We start from the raw sequence: 18,117 nt of genomic DNA on the forward strand, positions 1-18,117 counted from the left end.
TCTCGAACGCGTTGATGATGATGACGCTTTGGCTGACAAAGAAGCGGGATACAAGACACTAGCTGATTGGCTCACCAATTGGGAAGCAGAGAAGATTCAAAATTAAGTAGTATAAAAGAAAAGTGCATTCACTCGCAGAGCATTCAGTCTTTTTTATACCATCACTAGAAATTCGCGGTTATTTGAAAAGATCGTTTTCTTACTTTTTGCACTTAGCCGAAGCAAGCAGCCTTTTTCAAGGCTCTAAGAGTTAAAAATCTAGATTGCTTTGAGAATAGGTCGTATGTGCAAAAGAGAGATTCTCTTTGATCGCGCTCTCTTTCGCTAATGTATCGGCTAGTTTTGCATTTTTTGCTACATTTCCACTTCAGCATGATAGACAAAGCTATCGTTTTTGGTTATCTGCCAAAAAATCGAAGTAAACTTTTGTATAGTTTTGTAATAATCGAAAGAGAATAGATCCAAAGAGAGACTCTCTTTTGCACATACGACCTATTTTCAAAGCACTCTAGAAATAATGTTTTCCTTCAGTCGCTATTGGAAGGCCCTTCAGTGGAAGGGCTGAGATACAGTCCACATCCCCTGCTGAGCCAACTTGTGGTTTATTTCAGGCAGTCCTTCAGTGGGAAGGTTGCCACTGTCGAGGCTAATATTTCGTGACCGGACAGATACTTCCTGAATTTTTTGACGTAGAACTACGTCTGTCTTTTCTATATTGGGGTACACTTTACAATTGCAAAAAATCGAAAAACATCACAAAAATATGATAGACTTTGATCGTTAATATCTCAGCCGTTTCTCGATGGGATTTTCATTTTTTTTGGATCATTCAATCAAGGAAGAGTCAACGCTTCATACCTGCTGTACATTGAGGTCGTTTTTACGCGGTTTTTTCTCCACACAAATCGTTTTTTACGCGATTTTTTTTTACTCGAATTTCGGGATTTCCGCGGTTTTTTTAGACAAATTTGGGATTTACGCGGTTTTACGTTATTTGAATTTACGCGGCCCATATCCTCCGCGTAAAAACTGACTCCAGTGTGTTACAACATTTATGTATGATAATATTTACTATTGAAAACTTGCTAGCAGTTTAGCAATCCATTTCGGTGAATCAGTCAATCCCGTAAGTGGATCGCAAGCTTCATCTTCCATAGCACTATATTCCAAATGGAACTTGGCCTGCTTTTCAACTTATGTCGAATTCGTTTTAAAAAAGTTCCAACCTAGATTGGAACCAGTTCCAACATGAGTGCTGTCAAAGTGTTTTTTTATTCGCTCAGGTTGGAACTAGGTTCGCATTAGTTCCAACCTAAAAGCTGTCGGGTTCGCACTGTGTTGTTTCACGGTTTCGCACCGGGTTCACCAATAAAAATGCACTTCAACTGTCAAAACCACGTGGGTGGGTGGGACTGGGCGGAATAAACAAGCAGAAGGGAGAAACGAAACTGTCTGTTTATTATTATCAATTCGGTGGAAAACCGAATTATAGCCGCTAATGAAGTTGGATTTTTCTCACAATCCATACGTTAAACCTAACTTCGGAAGTAGTGCGCTGTTTTCACTTGGTGATGCGCTATACAGCGCACCACTTCCGAAATTAGGTTTAACGTATGGATTGTGAGAAAAATCCAACTTCGTTAGCGGCTATAATTCGATTTTCTACTGAATCGATAATAAAATAAAATGCGCATTGAAAATCTTTTTTTTTTTGGGAATTTTGTGATATTTGTAATTGTAGTTTTAAATGAAATTAATCCAGTACTGTTGTCTAGATTCAGTTTTAAAAATAATTGTTAGGGAAGTTATGTATTCATAAGTTCATTCAGGTTTTCCTCACATTTTGTGTCCTAAATTAGGTCGGTGGATGGAATTATGTAGTTTGGGAATTCCCCTTGAAACCCGTTCACAAAATCCGCTAGGAATTGTCAGAAAAATATAATTGAGGAATACCGAATAGAATTATTTCTTATGAAATTCTTCCAAAAACTCTTTCGTGCGTTTTAGAATTTTCTTCGGGAATTCTGCCAGAAATTACTTCAGACATTCTTTCAGTAATTCTTTCTTGAATTTTCAGGCATTCCACCATATGTTTTCCAAGGGATCCTTTCAAGATGGATTCCTTTGGAAATTCTTCTATGTAGGAATATCTTTGAATACTGTTCCAGGATTTTCTCTTGAAGTTGCTTCAGGAATTAATTTGGAAATTCCTACAATAATTCCTTCAGGGAATCCTTCTGGAATACAGGAACTTACTCGAAGTTTCCTTCAGGAATTGCTCCGCAAGTTTCGTACATAAATTCCCCCGGAAGTACCTTGAGCAATTCCTCCGGGAGATTCTTGAAAATTGAAAATGCACGGGGCCCGAAATCCGGCGGAAAATTTTCCCGATGTGTGAGGCTACCTTTATCAGGAGAGGTAGCTAGGTAAAAAAATATGCTTCTGAGTGTTCTCCAAAAAAAAAAACTTTTGTAGAAACAGATGAATTTTTGTAAAGAATAAAATCTCTTTTACATGAATTCTATACGGAATTCTTGATATAAAAATGTGCACGGGATTATTGAACATAATTAAATAGGGGAACTTTTCCGATCTCCATCTCACTGAACATATGTAAATATATTCATCTCATCGGGAAACAAAGAAATACAGCACAAATTTTGTCGTCTCTTTTTGTCAACATGCGTGCTCACTGCTGAAAAAAATCACAAAAATAATAAACAATCCAAATTCCTTTCCATTGCTTTGTTTTTGGTGGGATGAATATCGGAGCCATGAGATGAATTCCAGGAGCAGTTTCCCTGTTTATATCCACCCCAAAAGTTATTTCCACTATCCGCAATAATCAGTTCACGCATATAAACATATTTATTTATCATGATCTGATTAGTCAACGCCAACGCACTGCCAGTGCACTGGATGTACTGGCATGTCCATGGATCATATATATATATATATATATATATATTAGAGTGGCTCAAATTAGTATGGAAAAAACTTTGTTCAATGTTTGTGATGGGCCGCCCTCTTATTCGGTTCTATTTGATGGCCTGATGCTCTGGACAAAATTTCAGCCAAATCGGTCAACGTTTGGCCAGTGCTAAACTCGTTGGAAGTTTATATGGAAAAATGTATGCAGAAACATCCAAAAACAGTAAATTGCAGCTGGACTACACAACTTACGATGAAGAACTATGATACTCATTCAGATCTTGGAGAATTTAATACAGAATGTTATGCAGAAAACCGCGAGAAGATTCGAGTTTGCCCGGCTAAGTTATTAGCATTTCTCTGCAGTGGGGTTTGAGCAAATTTCGTTTCTTTTACCTTTGAAAAGAAATAAATTCACCCTTACAACACTCCAGTAAAATGCTAATATCTTTGCGTAATAAACTCTAATCTTCTCGCGGTTTTCAGCATAACATTCTGTATTTTATTTTACAAGAACTGAATGAGTATCATGGTTCTTGGTCGTAAATTGTGCCGTCCAACTGCAAATCACTGTTTTGGGATGTTTCTGCATACATTTTTTCATATAAACTTCCAACGAGTTTAGCACTGCCCAAACGTTGACCGATTTGGCTGAAATTTTGTCCAGAGCATCAGGCCATCAAATAGAACCGAATAAGAGGGCGGCCCATCTGTCGCAACATTCGTTGCGCCGCACCACATCCAATCACCATTAGAACTACACCTTACATCACACTACATTTATTTACGCCGAAGCGCTGCTGCGCTCCTACAATAACGCGCCGCTGCGCGTCAACATCACTGTCAGAATGACAGTAGGTAAGAAGGTGGGGAAACGTCAACGATTGAGGAGAAGAAATCGTGATATAGCAAAAGTGGTTGGCGAATATAAACATAAAATCTGATTGATTGTTCCAATTTCTAACTAAAATTAAATTAGCTGCTATTTGAATCGTTAGTAGTGTTAGTAGATTAGTAAATCATAGTAAAACAAAAACGTGAATTAAAGTGGTTTAGCTAAATATTAGTACGTTTCTATGCGAAGGTTAGTCCATGCAATAGTTAATCATGTAATGTTGAATCATGCAAATGTTAAATCATGCACCTATCCTAATTATATCTTAATCCTAAACTAAAATAATACAGCTGTTATCGGAAATCATAAAAGGGGCATGCAAAACAGTTAAACATAAGACAAACACGTTAAAAATAGGTAAAATTAATATGCATATGCATTATTGTGAATGGCAACATAACCAATAATTGAACTTTCTAGCGTTTCCACCGCCACCGATCAATGAGATTAAACGAAGAACACACTGAAACGAGACACTAAACGTAAATCGACCTAAATTTGCTACAAATGTTACTGTTTATAAGACAATACTTTACTTCACACGCTAAAATGATACCGAAACACAGAAACGAAAACCTAATTAGTATGCTAAACATAATTACAAAAATCTCCCTATGCCCTTTTACTTGATAGGGATTTTTAGCGTTCGTCACAATAAACGTCGTTCAAGAAACCGGAAAACAGTCTCTGTTTTCGTTGCAATTACAACATTCTAAAAATCCGTTTAATCGCGATCGGGAGGCTGTCATTATGTCTAATCGTCGAGGAGATGTGCCAAGGGTGAATGTGAGTTGTGGTGTATGCAAAGATCCGGACGATAGCCGGATGGTGTGCTGTGATGACTGTGGCGGATGGTCCCACTATAAGTGCGTGGGCGTCGATGAAGGGATCGAAGAAGTTGACTGGAGCTGCTCATCGTGTGAAGCAAGGCGGGCAACTCAGGGCACTCTGTCCCATCTGACGGTTCCTGTACAGAGTGGAGCGGCCAAGACATCGATCGACAACCAGGAGCAGCAGAGCAATCAACTCGCAGAGTTCCAGAAGCGGCTCGAGCATATGCAGCGTAGCTTCGAAGTGCAGCAGCAATCGTACGAGAAACTGCTTGCGCAGAAAGACCAGGAGTTGAAGAACGCAGTGAACGATTTGCAGCACCAGTTTCAGCGCCGGCTGGAAAAGAGAGAGGCAGAAATCCGAACCGAGCTGACTGCTCCATTAACTGTGGCTCCTCCTAGTGCAAATTCTACCACGTTAGGGAGCGAAAGTCGTTCAGCGACAGACGTGAGCAAGGTGATCGAACGGATCGAAATGCAGCTTCAAGAGATGGCGACGAAACAGGAACTGGAGACGAAGCGCCTTGAAGGACGGTTAAGGGCGATGGAGATTGGTAACAGTAACCCAGCGGAAGCCAATTCCAGCGGCTTGAACGCCAAATTGTGCCGTCCAACTGCAAATCACTGTTTTGGGATGTTTCTGCATACATTTTTTCATATAAACTTCCAACGAGTTTAGCACTGCCCAAACGTTGACCGATTTGGCTGAAATTTTGTCCAGAGCATCAGGCCATCAAATAGAACCGAATAAGAGGGCGGCCCATCTGTCGCAACATTCGTTGCGCCGCACCACATCCAATCACCATTAGAACCACACCTTACATCACACTACATTTATTTACGCCGAAGCGCTGCTGCGCTCCTACAATAACGCGCCGCTGCGCGTCAACATCACTGTCAGAATGACAGTAGGTAAGGAAGGTGGGGAAACGTCAACGATTGAGGGAGAAGAAATCGTGATATAGCAAAAGTGGTTGGCGAATATAAACATAAAATCTGATTGATTGTTCCAATTTCTAACTAAAATTAAATTAGCTGCTATTTGAATCGTTAGTAGTGTTAGTAGATTAGTAAATCATAGTAAAACAAAAACGTGAATTAAAGTGGTTTAGCTAAATATTAGTACGTTTCTATGCGAAGGTTAGTCCATGCAATAGTTAATCATGTAATGTTGAATCATGCAAATGTTAAATCATGCACCTATCCTAATTATATCTTAATCCTAAACTAAAATAATACAGCTGTTATCGCAAATCATAAAAGGGCATGCAAAACAGTTAAACATAAGACAAACACGTTAAAATAGGTAAAATTAATATGCATATGCATTATTGTGAATGGCAACATAACCAATAATTGAACTTTCTAGCGTTTCCACCGCCACCGATCAATGAGATTAAACGAAGAACACACTGAAACGAGACACTAAACGTAAATCGACCTAAATTTGCTACAAATGTTACTGTTTATAAGACAATACTTTACTTCACACGCTAAAATGATACCGAAACACAGAAACGAAAAACTAATTAGTATGCTAAACATAATTACAAAAATCTCCCTATGCCCTTTTACTTGATAGGGATTTTTTAGCGTTCGTCACAATAAACGTCGTTCAAGAAACCGGAAAACAGTCTCTGTTTTCGTTGCAGTTGCAACATTCTAAAAAATCCGTTTAATCGCGATCGGGAGGCTGTCATTATGTCTAATCGTCGAGGAGATGTGCCAAGGGTGAATGTGAGTTGTGGTGTATGCAAAGATCCGGACGATAGCCGGATGGTGTGCTGTGATGACTGTGGCGGATGGTTCCACTATAAGTGCGTGGGCGTCGATGAAGGGATCGAAGAAGTTGACTGGAGCTGCTCATCGTGTAAAGCAAGGCGGGCAACTCAGGGCATTCTGTCCCATCTGACGGTTCCTGTACAGAGTGGAGCGGCCAAGACATCGATCGACAACCAGGAGCAGCAGAGCAATCAACTCGCAGAGTTCCAGAAGCGGCTCGAGCATATGCAGCGTAGCTTCGAAGTGCAGCAGCAATCGTACGAGAAACTGCTTGCGCAGAAAGACCAGGAGTTGAAGAACGCAGTGAACGATTTGCAGCACCAGTTTCAGCGCCGGCTGGAAAGAGAGAGGCAGAAATCCGAACCGAGCTGACTGCTCCATTAACTGTGGCTCCTCCTAGTGCAAATTCTACCACGTTAGGGAGCGAAAGTCGTTCAGCGACAGACGTGAGCAAGGTGATCGAACGGATCGAAATGCAGCTTCAAGAGATGGCGACGAAACAGGAACTGGAGACGAAGCGCCTTGAAGGACGGTTAAGGGCGATGGAGATTGGTAACAGTAACCCAGCGGAAGCCAATTCCAGCGGCTTGAACGCCAACGCGAAGCCATTTGACCCGAATCATCATTCTGGTTCTTCGTCGCTGAATGGTTCACACGAACTTAGCAGGAGTCAACTTGCTGCACGGCAAGCAGTGGCGAAGGAGCTTCCCATATTCACCGGCAATCCAGAAGAGTGGCCGCTGTTTATTGCCACCTATGAAAGCACCACCAGAATGTGCGGTTTCAGCGACGAGGAGAATCTACTTCGGCTTCAGCGGAGTCTGAAAGGGAAGGCTCTCGAGGTGGTAAGGAGTAGGCTGCTGTATCCAGCCGGACTTGGAGGAGTGATCAGCACGCTACGTACCCTGTTTGGTCGCCCGGAAGTGATCGTCCACTCGCTGATATGCAAGATTCGGGAAATGCCTGCACCGAAGACGGAGAAACTTGGAACTCTAATCGATTTCGGAGTAGCAGTCCAGAACATGTGTGCGACGATCGTTGCCTGCGGCCTGAATGAGCATCTGTGCAATGTAGCGCTTCTTCAGGAGCTGGTGGAAAGATTGCCGCCAAATATCAAACTCGACTGGGCGAAGCATCGGCAAACATCGCAAGCGGTTACGCTGGCGGATTTAAGTACCTGGCTGGGTACGCTCGTGGAGGCAGCATGCGTAGTAACGGTTCCATCGTATATCAGTGCGAACATAGGCAAGCCGGAAAAGCGGGGTCGAAAGGAGGAAGTATACTTTCATCACGAATCCAGCTCAAACCAGACATCAACCTCAACGAGTACGCCGAATATTTCGCCGAAGCCAATCAGTAAGCAATGCACCATTTGCCAAGGAGGCTGCAGTGGCGTGGGATCGTGCAAGGCATTCCGTGGAATGACTGTTAGTGCACGCTGGACCGCGCTGAAGCAGAACAAGCTGTGCCGAAAGTGTCTGGCAAAACATTTTGGAGCCTGTTCAGTGAAGCAAGCCTGCGGAAGGAATGGTTGCACGTACATGCATCACGAGCTTTTACACGATGACACCAGATACCAGCGACAGGAGAATGCTCAACCGTCGGCTCCTCACACCACTGTGGTATCGCATACTGAGACGTGCAACACTCATGTGAGCAAAAGCAGCAAACTTCTTTTCCAATACGTCCCGGTGCTCCTTCACGGAAGAGGGAAGTCCGTACGCACCTTCGCCTTTTTGGACAACGGCTCATCAGCAACGATGATGGAGAACAGTTTGCTGAAAGAATTGGATCTCGAAGGTGAATCGTACCCCTTGTGCTTAGAATGGACCGCGGACCACCAGCGTCAAGAAACGAATTCTGTAAGGCTGGCGCTGGCTATTTCCGGAGCGCACGAGTCGAATAGCCATTGGATCCCATGACAAACTCTCGCGATGGAGGAATTAGCGCAACGGTATCACCACCTGCAAGATGTACCAGCTGATTCTTACCGCAACGTTCGGCCACGTATGCTCATTGGAATGGACAATATTCGTCTGGGTCATGCGCTGGATAGCAGAGAAGGAGGAATCAACGAACCGATCGCCACTAGAACTCGACTAGGCTGGATAGTGTTCGGGCCTTGCTCAACATCAACACAATCAGCGGCGGACTTCACGGGACACCATAGCTTCCATCTGTGCCAGTGCTGTGAGCGGAACGATACCGACCTTCACAATGCCGTGAAGGCCTATTTTTCGCTGGACAGCCAAGGAATAATGAGCCCTATCAAATCGTTGTTATCGAAAGACGACGAGCGAGCTAATCGGCTGATGGTATCCCTAACTCACCTGAAGGACAAGCGATATGAAACGGGTCTGCTGTGGCGTTACGATGATGTGCGACTTCCGGACAGCAAGTCAATGGCCATGCGGCGGCTGCTATGCTTGGAGAAGCGGATGCAGCGTGAACCTCAACTAGCTGAAGCGCTGAAGAATAAGATCCGGGAGTACGTGCGCAACGGGTACATCGAGAAGCTAACAGAGAGTCAACTATCAGAGCATTTCCCCCGCGTATGGTATCTTCCCATCTTCCCCGTGGTGAATCCTAACAAGCCGGGAAAACTACGGATCGTATGGGACGCGGCAGCCAAAGTGGCGGGTACGTCACTGAACTCTTTCCTGCTCACCGGTCCAGATCAACTCACATCCCTTCCATCGGTGCTACGACGTTTCCGAGAGTTCCGGATTGCCGTCACCGGCGACATTCGGGAAATGTTCCACCAAGTGATGGTGAACAAGGACGACCAGCAGTGCCAGCGATTCCTGTGGCGTGACGGCGAGCAACGAAGTCCAGATGTCTACGCGATGAAGGTGATGACGTTCGGGGCTACGTGTTCGCCAAGCTGCGCGCAATATGTGAAAAATCACAACGCGCGAAGATGTCAGGAACGGTATCCGAGAGCTGCTGAAGCAATAATCAACGAGCACTACGTCGACGACATGCTGTCAAGCGAGGAGACGGAAGAAGATGCTGCGAAGCTGGCGAAAGACGTTCGTTTCGTTCACGCTGAGGCGGGATTCGAAATACGCAACTGGCTGTCTAACTCGAAACGCGTGCTACAAGAATTGGAAGCGAAGCCCGGCGAAAAACGCTTGAACCTTTCAAGCGAGATGGGAACTGAGAAAGTTCTCGGCATGTGGTGGTGTACCGCCTCCGATACGTTCACCTACAAGGTATCGCCACGGATTAGTGCGGATCTACTACAGGGTCACATCGTGCCGACTAAACGACAGATCTTGAGTACGCTGATGATGATCTACGATCCACTGGGACTGCTGGCGAACTTTCTTATGTTCCTGAAAATGCTGCTGCAGGAGATTTGGCGAAGTCGCGTCGATTGGGACGACCAGATCAAGGACGAACAGCTCAAGAAATGGAGGAAGTGGCTGCAAGTTCTGCCACAGGTGGAAATTGTTAGCGTGCCAAGGTGTTACCGGATGAAGACCAGCATCGGACAACAGAATGTGATCCAGCTTCATGTGTTCGTGGATGCGTCGGAAAACGGATATGCGGCGGTTGCGTATCTGCGATTTGAAGAGAATGGCGTAGTGGAATGCGCACTTGTCGGCGCGAAGGCACGAGTAGCTCCATTGCGGTTCGTGTCGATCCCTAAGCTAGAACTTCAGGCAGCGATAACCGGAGCTCGTTTGGCGAACGACATCATGGAGACCCACAAGCTGAAGCCTGCGCAAAGGTTCTTCTGGTCGGATGCTCGAGACGTTCTCTGCTGGCTTAATTCAGACCACCGAAAATACAGTCAGTTCGTAGGAGTGCGTGTCGGTGAACTGATGGAACTGACGGAGACGAAAGAGTGGAACTGGATATCGACCAAACTGAACGTCGCCGATGACGCTACCAAGTGGCAAAAATCACCGGATCTGTCACCTTCAACCCGTTGGTTCCGAGCACCAGAATTCTTGTGGAAGTCGAGCGAACAGTGGCCAGCGCAACCGTCGGAGTTCGAAGAAACCGCCGAAGAGATGCGGCCGCGGGTACTCCATCACTTTGCGCAGTCTGCAGTCTTTCGGTGGGAAGACTTTTCATCGTGGAAGGATCTGCTGCGTCGCGTGGCATACGTGCGAAGGTATCCGGCGAATCTGCGAAGGAGGCAAGCGAGAAACCAATCGTCACCGGTCCGCTAACGCAGGAGGAGTTGAAGGAATCCGAATCGTTGATCTTCAAGATGGTGCAGGATGCTGAATTCGCTTCTGAAATCGGTCTACTGAAGAAGCCGAGGTGTAAGCCGCTGCCGAAGAATAGCTCGCTGTACAAGCTTAGTCCGTACCTGGACGGTTATGGAGTACTACGTATGAGGGGCCGTATAGACGCCTGCGAAGTTGTGGACGAGAGTACAAAGCACCCAATACTGCTGCCCAAGCGTCACGCGGTAACGGACATGATAATAGCCAGTGTTCATCAGCGGTACTGCCACATAAACCACCAGACTGCTCTCAACGACATCCGGCGCAGATTTTACGTGCCTCAACTCCGCTCTACGTACAATCGTGTACGAAACCGATGTCAGCTCTGCAAGAACCGCCAGGCGAAGCCAGCTGTACCGGAAATGTCTGCTCTCCCACCTGCACGACTGAAAGCTTTCTGCCGCCCATTCTCCTACATCGGAATCGACTACTTTGGCCCGATGAACGTGGTCGTTGGCCGGAGGGCCGAGAAACGTTGGGGAGTCTTGATAACCTGCCTCACAGTACGAGCCGTACATATTGAGGTCGCCCACAGCCTCACGACGGACTCATGCATCCTAGCTCTTCGAAACTTCATTGCCAGAAGAGGCGCCCTCTGGAGATAGTCAGCGATCGAGGCACTAACTTCATCGGAGCCAGCCGGGAGCTGAAGGAAGCGCTGCAGCAAGTTAATCAGGACAAGTTGATGAAGCACTTCATCACCACCGATACCAAGTGGTCGTTCAACCCACCTGCTTCTCCACACTTCGGCGGAGCCTGGGAACGACTTGTCCAGACCGTGAAGAAGGCTCTCAAGCACACCCAACTCACACGCACACCCACAGACGAGATACTCCGGAACATGTTGACTGAAATAGAGCTGATCGTCAACTCACGCCCGTTAACCGAACTGCCCTTGGACGACGAGCATACTCAGTCACTCACACCGAACCACTTTCTGCTCGGGTCATCAGACGGTTCAAAGCCCCCGATCGCGTTTGATGACAGTAGCTACGCCCTCAAGCACACCTGGAAAACGTCTCAGGTTTATGCCAACCGATTCTGGCGACGCTGGGTATCAGAGTACCTACCAACACTCACCCGAAGGACGAAATGGTTTACCAGTGTCAAGCCCGTAGCAGAAGGGAACATCGTCATCATCGTAGACGAGACAATGCCGAGGAACTGCTGGCCGAAAGGCCGTGTGGTTCGTGCCATCCGATCGAAGGATGGACAGGTTCGTCGAGCTCTGGTGAAGACAGCAACCGGACTCCTTGAGAGACCAGCCGCGAAGTTAGCAGTGTTGGACGTTGGAGCAATCGTGAGTACATCGGACCAGTAACTCCGAGTACTGGGGGGGAGTGTCGCAACATTCGTTGCGCCGCACCACATCCAATCACCATTAGAACCACACCTTACATCACACTACATTTATTTACGCCGAAGCGCTGCTGCGCTCCTACAATAACGCGCCGCTGCGCGTCAACATCACTGTCAGAATGACAGTAGGTAAGGAAGGTGGGGAAACGTCAACGATTGAGGGAGAAGAAATCGTGATATAGCAAAAGTGGTTGGCGAATATAAACATAAAATCTGATTGATTGTTCCAATTTCTAACTAAAATTAAATTAGCTGCTATTTGAATCGTTAGTAGTGTTAGTAGATTAGTAAATCATAGTAAAACAAAAACGTGAATTAAAGTGGTTTAGCTAAATATTAGTACGTTTCTATGCGAAGGTTAGTCCATGCAATAGTTAATCATGTAATGTTGAATCATGCAAATGTTAAATCATGCACCTATCCTAATTATATCTTAATCCTAAACTAAAATAATACAGCTGTTATCGGAAATCATAAAAGGGGCATGCAAAACAGTTAAACATAAGACAAACACGTTAAAAACAGGTAAAATTAATATGCATATGCATTATTGTGAATGGCAACATAACCAATAATTGAACTTTCTAGCGTTTCCACCGCCACCGATCAATGAGATTAAACGAAGAACACACTGAAACGAGACACTAAACGTAAGTCGACCTAAATTTGCTACAAATGTTACTGTTTATAAGACAATACTTTACTTCACACGCTAAAATGATACCGAAACACAGAAACGAAAACTAATTAGTATGCTAAACATAATTACATCTCCCTATGCCCTTTTACTTGATAGGGATTTTTTAGCGTTCGTCACAATAAACGTCGTTCAAGAAACCGGAAAACAGTCTCTGTTTTCGTTGCAATTGCAACACCATCAAAAAATTTGAAAAGGTGTTTTTTGAGCCACCTTAATATATATGTTTCGAATCAAAACAAACACGATGCTACACACACACATACAGGGTTCGGGTTGGCACTGACCCAGGTTTAAAAACGAATTCGACATTATAATGTATTATAGTGTACGAGAAAGGCCCTCCTTAGCCGTGCGGTAAAGACGCGCGGCTACAAAGCAAGTCCATGCTGAGGGTGGCTGGGTTCGATTCCCGATGCCGGTCTAGGCAATATTCGGATTGGAAATTGTCTCGACTTCCCTGGGCATAAAAGTATCATCGTGCTAGCCTCATGATATACGAATGCAAAAATGATAACCTGGCTTAGAAACCTCGCAGTTAATAACTGTGGAAGTGCTTAATGAACACTAAGCTGCGAGGCGGCTCTGTCCCAGTGTGGGAACGTTATGCCAATAAAAAGAAGAAGAAGAAGAAGTCGAGAAAGGCAATACACAGAATTTTTCATGAAAATACAAAAAAAAAATGAAGAACTGTGAAGAAATTCAAAACGATCTTTCATGAATCGATTTAAAGCGTGGTGCTGTGAAAATTTGACGACTGAAAAGCTCTGCAAATGTAAAAAATAACAATCACGAGCAACGTTGGAACCGATCTGCTAGTTGACGATAATGTTTCAACAAAGTTGACTCATCGGTTCCACAGAACTGTCGCTACAGAACTGAGAACACACACTTCAGTTCTGTATATCTGCGGGGAGCCCCCTTTTGTTATCTACCGACTCGTATCGTGCACACCAACAATGTAAACATCTATAGAAGACTGCTTGCTGTGGTAGTTAATCATGGCAGAAGAAAATAAGTAACGCCTGAGATATTCAGGCAAGTGTATTTAAAACAGCTAGCTTGATCTAGGAAATTAGTAAATTTGACATATTGAATCACACAAAAGTTTTGTTTTAGTCCAGCAAACCGGGCTAGCTGCTTTGGAACAGTTCCATCGATCTCTTTTAGGAACTCTATAAGGTAGAAGGAAGGATGACGTGCACAAACTTGCTGAATCAATGTATTGCCGATTTCACCAATTTGAAGAGTTATGTGTAGATTGTGATTTGCCCGCTTCTATTTCTCACACTCACTCTCATTTCGGGTTGATCGATTTTTGTTACTGAAATTTACCCAATTACCAAAATAACCCATTACTCGTGAGTCACATGTAAGCGTGTGCACTAAATCGATTCCCGCCAATGAGAATAAATAGAAGGTGAGGAAGAAGACCAAATGCAAGTGTATTAGTGGATGATGAAAAATGTAAACAGCAAATGGTGACGTACATATTTGCACGGCTTCTTATGGGAGCTCGTTCGAATGTAGTAGTGAAAGATTTCTCGCTTAACTTTTCAAAAGGTCCTAAGTAACATTTTTTTCATGATTTAATCTGAATAATGCAATCAACATATTTCATGTTAATCTGTCGATTGCAATACTCAAATTAAATCATGAAAAAAATGTTACTTAGGACCTTTTGAAAAGTTAAGCGAGATTTTTCGCCATACACAAAAGGCACGCACACAATATATGGATTTCCATACCTTAGTATTTATTTACATTGGATTCCCGCCATGATTTGACGTCTGTTTGTTTTCAGATTGAGCACTCACACACAAATATTATACACGGAAAATCAAACTTTTTTGGGTGTATTGAGTGTGAGAAAAAGATAACTGTGAGAAAAAAAAATCTCGCAGAACTCTATAAAGTGCAAAAAGCGCAATAATTGTCAACATTCTGAAGTCCTGTATGAAGAGGCACCCTTATGTAAATGTTTGCTTAAATAAATGTAGGGGAACTTGGTTTAAAATGCGTCAGTCAGTCAGGCAATACGAGCCATTGCATTTTCACGGCCAACAGGCTAAATTACACACTTAATCGACATTTTATTTCTCGGTAATATAAATTGACGAACACGTTCGTCAAAGTTTATTTTTACTGATATCTCGTGAATAAATTAGACATTTACACAAGTTACTGAGACTCGGCAATCAAGTTCGCCAAAGTGATCGGTAGTTCGGAGTTAAACCGAGTCTCGGCAAAACCCTTCTGTCAGACGAATAACCTCTAACGTGCTCCATTGCTGTTAAAACACGTGAAGAAGCAAAAAGCAATGGAAACATTTAAAAATCATCTTTCAATTATCTGGTAAGCATTTAATCTATTCTGTTGTAAATTTATAACATTTTACGTTTACATCAACATTAAAAGTAAAGACTTATGAATGCATCTATTTTTTATTTTCTGTTCCAGCTGTATTTCACACACTTTCCATGCGCGAAGAAGCCAAAATACGCATATTAGACATCGTTGGAAACACCAGGAATCTATAGATAAAGGCCATTTGGGTAGCACCCTTTGTTCCCGTCCCTAACGTTTACAGCAGAAATTCTTCGATTTCCTTGAATGGTTAGTATTTAATTGCATGTTGTTGGAAAGTTGAAAAATAATTCTTTCATTTTGGATATGGCAGAGTTATGAACGTTGGAAACGGTTGTAAAGTGTGCTGCACAAACGGTCTTTTCCCTTGTGGAATCGTGGAACAATGTTAAATGGCTGCCAGATCGAATGGACATCCTGTTCATTTTGGTATTTATTTCTATAGGCAAATCCGAGTACGGATTCGTACTGCTTGTTATAATTTCTAAAGTTTTACTTGTATAATATGTATAACAACAACAAAAACGACTAAAATATACTCCACATTCATATTGATTGATGCTTTTAATTTTTGTTTTGATTAATCTAAAAATATTATCTGGAAATAATTATTCACTGAGTTTCGGCAAAGCACTTTACCGATCAGTTCGGCAACACATTACCGAACGGCACGGCAAATTTTGACAGCTAGTTGATGTCAACCACTTTACGACCAATCGGTAATTTGAACTTTCACCGAGATTTTTACCGAGATATCAGCTGTTGGATTCTCGGCAATTTATGTTACCGGCCTCGGCAAAAAATATTAAGTGTGTAAGTTACAAAACCCGTGCGGTTCTTTTCTCTCTTTGATGAAGCAAGTTTTTAATTATACAAAGCTATTTTAATTTCAAAAGTGCTTCTCAGCGTTATTTGTACCTACTGATCCCGTTACGATCTTTGCAAGGACCCGTGCCTTCGTTTTACGTTGGACCCATTCTGAAACAAAAGAAAATCTCTTGGAAGGTCACGTCTCCACGCTCAGCAATCAGCATTAATAAAACAAGAGGAAAGGTGAATCTCTGAATTCTCCACTTCCTTCTAAGAGGTTTCAAGACCGTCCTGCAAACGTGTGGCAAAAATAGAAGGAAGCTGGAGATTTTTCCCTCTGACGCTAACATTGTAAATAATTCTTCTCCTATCGAACTGAGCAATCCATTCGATTTGATTCATGACGAGATTGAGCGAATCGAATTTACTTCTACCCCAGGTGATTCGATTCATGCGAAGAAACAACGGATTCCGCCAATTTTGGTATCTATTGCCGAGTTTTCTGGCCTTCGGAATGAAATCTTGAGTAACCTTCAGAGGATCAAGGTTTCATTTCAGATTGCCAGGAAGGGTAATTGGCGCATTTTGCCAGGATCCTTTGATAATCGCAAACGTCCTACTACAGTATTTAGCTGAGAAGCGGTAAAAATGTTTCACTTACGACGACAAAACTGAGCGATTGTTCAAATTCGTCTTGAAAAGTCTACGCAGTGATGATAAAATTGAAGTTTCTCACTTATTTGGATCAGTAGCGTAGCCAGAAAATTGATCTGGGAGGGGTTTTCTGACCGCCGTGGCCGATATTCAAGAAGTCCGATGGCCCAGATCCGGAGAACGAGAATTCCGAGCCGAAGATCCTACGACCAACACTGCATTCAAGTATAACATCTATCACAGCGGCGGCGAAAAAGTAGAGCATGGAGTTGGTTTCGTAGTGATGGGCAAGCAGATGAAGCGAGTGATGCGGTGGAAATCCATTAGCGAACGAATCTGTGTGTTACGGGGCAAATTCTCCAATTACAGCCTAATCAACGTTTACGCACCGATGGCAACGGCCTACGGCTAGTAAATTTTGCTGCTGCCAGAGGGATGGCCATCAGTAGCACCTACTTTGCACGAAAGAACATCCGAAAGCTCACCTGGAGACACCCAAATGGTGAAACTTGCAACCAGATAGACCATGTTCTGGTGGATGGGCGCCATTTCTCGGGTGTTATCGATGTGCGGACATTCAGAGGTCCGAACATTGACTCTGATCACTACCTCGTTGTCAGTAAAATTCGATCACGGTTGTCAACTGTATCGAACGAAAGATCACAGCGAACGATGCGTTACAATATCCAGCGATTGTCGGCGGAAGGAGTATCGGCTGAGTACCGCCAGAAGCTCGACGAACGGATAAGTGCAATCAACGTTAGCGACAACACCAACGATCTATGGGAGTCGATCCATGGAGCGGTGAGCACAACAGCACGAGAAGTGGTAGGCACTGCACAGAGGCGACCCAGGACGGGTTGGTTCGATATGGAGTGTCAGAGATTGACAGACGAGAAGAACATTGCCAGAAGCCGGATGTTGGTGTCGGGTACCCGATCGAATAGAGATCGGTACAAGGAAGCAAGAGCAGCCGAAAAACGAACCCACCGTAGGAAGAAGAAAGAATATGAAGACCAAGTGATTAGCGAGGCGCAGGAAAAAATGGAGCAGAACGGTATGCGGAGGTTCTATGAGTCTGACAATGGCGTGCGGAGAAACACAGCGCCATCTCCCGTCATCTACAACGACCAACAAGGGAATTTGCTGACAGATAAAACCGATGTGAATGCGAGGTGGACGCAACACTTCCAGACTTTGTTGAATAGTGAAAGTGATGCAAGCTGTGGAGTCACCTACACTAGATGAGGTTAAAAAAGCTATTAAAGAGCTGAAAAACAATAAGGCTGCGAGGAAGGACCAGCTCCCGGCTGAACTTCTCAAACATGGCAGTGAGCATCTTCATGAAGTTCTGCACCATTTTATGTCGAAAATATGGGAAGACGAGGAAATGCCTGCTAGCTGGTTGGACGGCCTAATTTGCCCTCTCTTTAAGAAAGGGCACAGACTGGAGTGCGCCAATTACCGAGGAATAACCCTCCTTAATTCGGCGTACAAAATTATGTCCTGTATTCTGTTCAACAGATTGAGACCGCTTGAAGAGTCCTT

At 43.9% G+C, this 18,117-nt stretch overlaps 2 protein-coding genes and 1 long non-coding RNA gene across 3 annotated transcripts; all 3 read left to right on the forward strand.

The window, feature by feature from the left end:
- The first annotated feature begins 8,372 nt into the window (after positions 1–8,372).
- On the forward strand, positions 8,373–10,622 carry LOC134208860 (uncharacterized). Its single transcript, XM_062684804.1, has one exon. The coding sequence runs from the start codon at positions 8,373–8,375 to the stop codon at positions 10,620–10,622; it is 2,250 nt and encodes a 749-aa protein (XP_062540788.1).
- Positions 10,623–10,663: 41 nt separating this feature from the next.
- Positions 10,664–12,752, forward strand: LOC134208861 (uncharacterized). The gene is made up of 3 exons (XM_062684805.1): positions 10,664–11,185; positions 11,266–12,398; positions 12,500–12,752. Exons 1-2 carry the CDS (start codon positions 10,664–10,666, stop codon positions 12,001–12,003), a joined length of 1,260 nt encoding a protein of 419 aa, XP_062540789.1. The 3' UTR covers positions 12,004–12,398; positions 12,500–12,752.
- A 2,184-nt stretch (positions 12,753–14,936) lies between these two features.
- On the forward strand, positions 14,937–15,633 carry LOC134214107 (uncharacterized). Its single transcript, XR_009979658.1, has 3 exons — positions 14,937–15,093; positions 15,199–15,354; positions 15,419–15,633. It is a non-coding gene; the product is annotated as an uncharacterized LOC134214107 (long non-coding RNA).
- Positions 15,634–18,117: the final 2,484 nt, after the last annotated feature.

This window comes from Armigeres subalbatus, chromosome 2 (assembly GCF_024139115.2).
Source record: "Armigeres subalbatus isolate Guangzhou_Male chromosome 2, GZ_Asu_2, whole genome shotgun sequence".
In the NCBI taxonomy this organism is placed as follows: Eukaryota; Metazoa; Arthropoda; class Insecta; order Diptera; family Culicidae; genus Armigeres; species Armigeres subalbatus.

Bases quoted from the DNA above. Each gene is read 5' to 3' on its own strand.
- LOC134208860 (XM_062684804.1), top strand. From the start codon at position 8,373: ATGGAGGAATTAGCGCAACGGTATCACCACCTGCAAGATGTACCAGCT.
- LOC134208861 (XM_062684805.1), top strand. From the start codon at position 10,664: ATGGTGCAGGATGCTGAATTCGCTTCTGAAATCGGTCTACTGAAGAAG. The intron at 11,186-11,265 runs GTACGAGCCGTA...CTTCATTGCCAG, and splicing joins TCTTGATAACCTGCCTCACA to AAGAGGCGCCCTCTGGAGAT.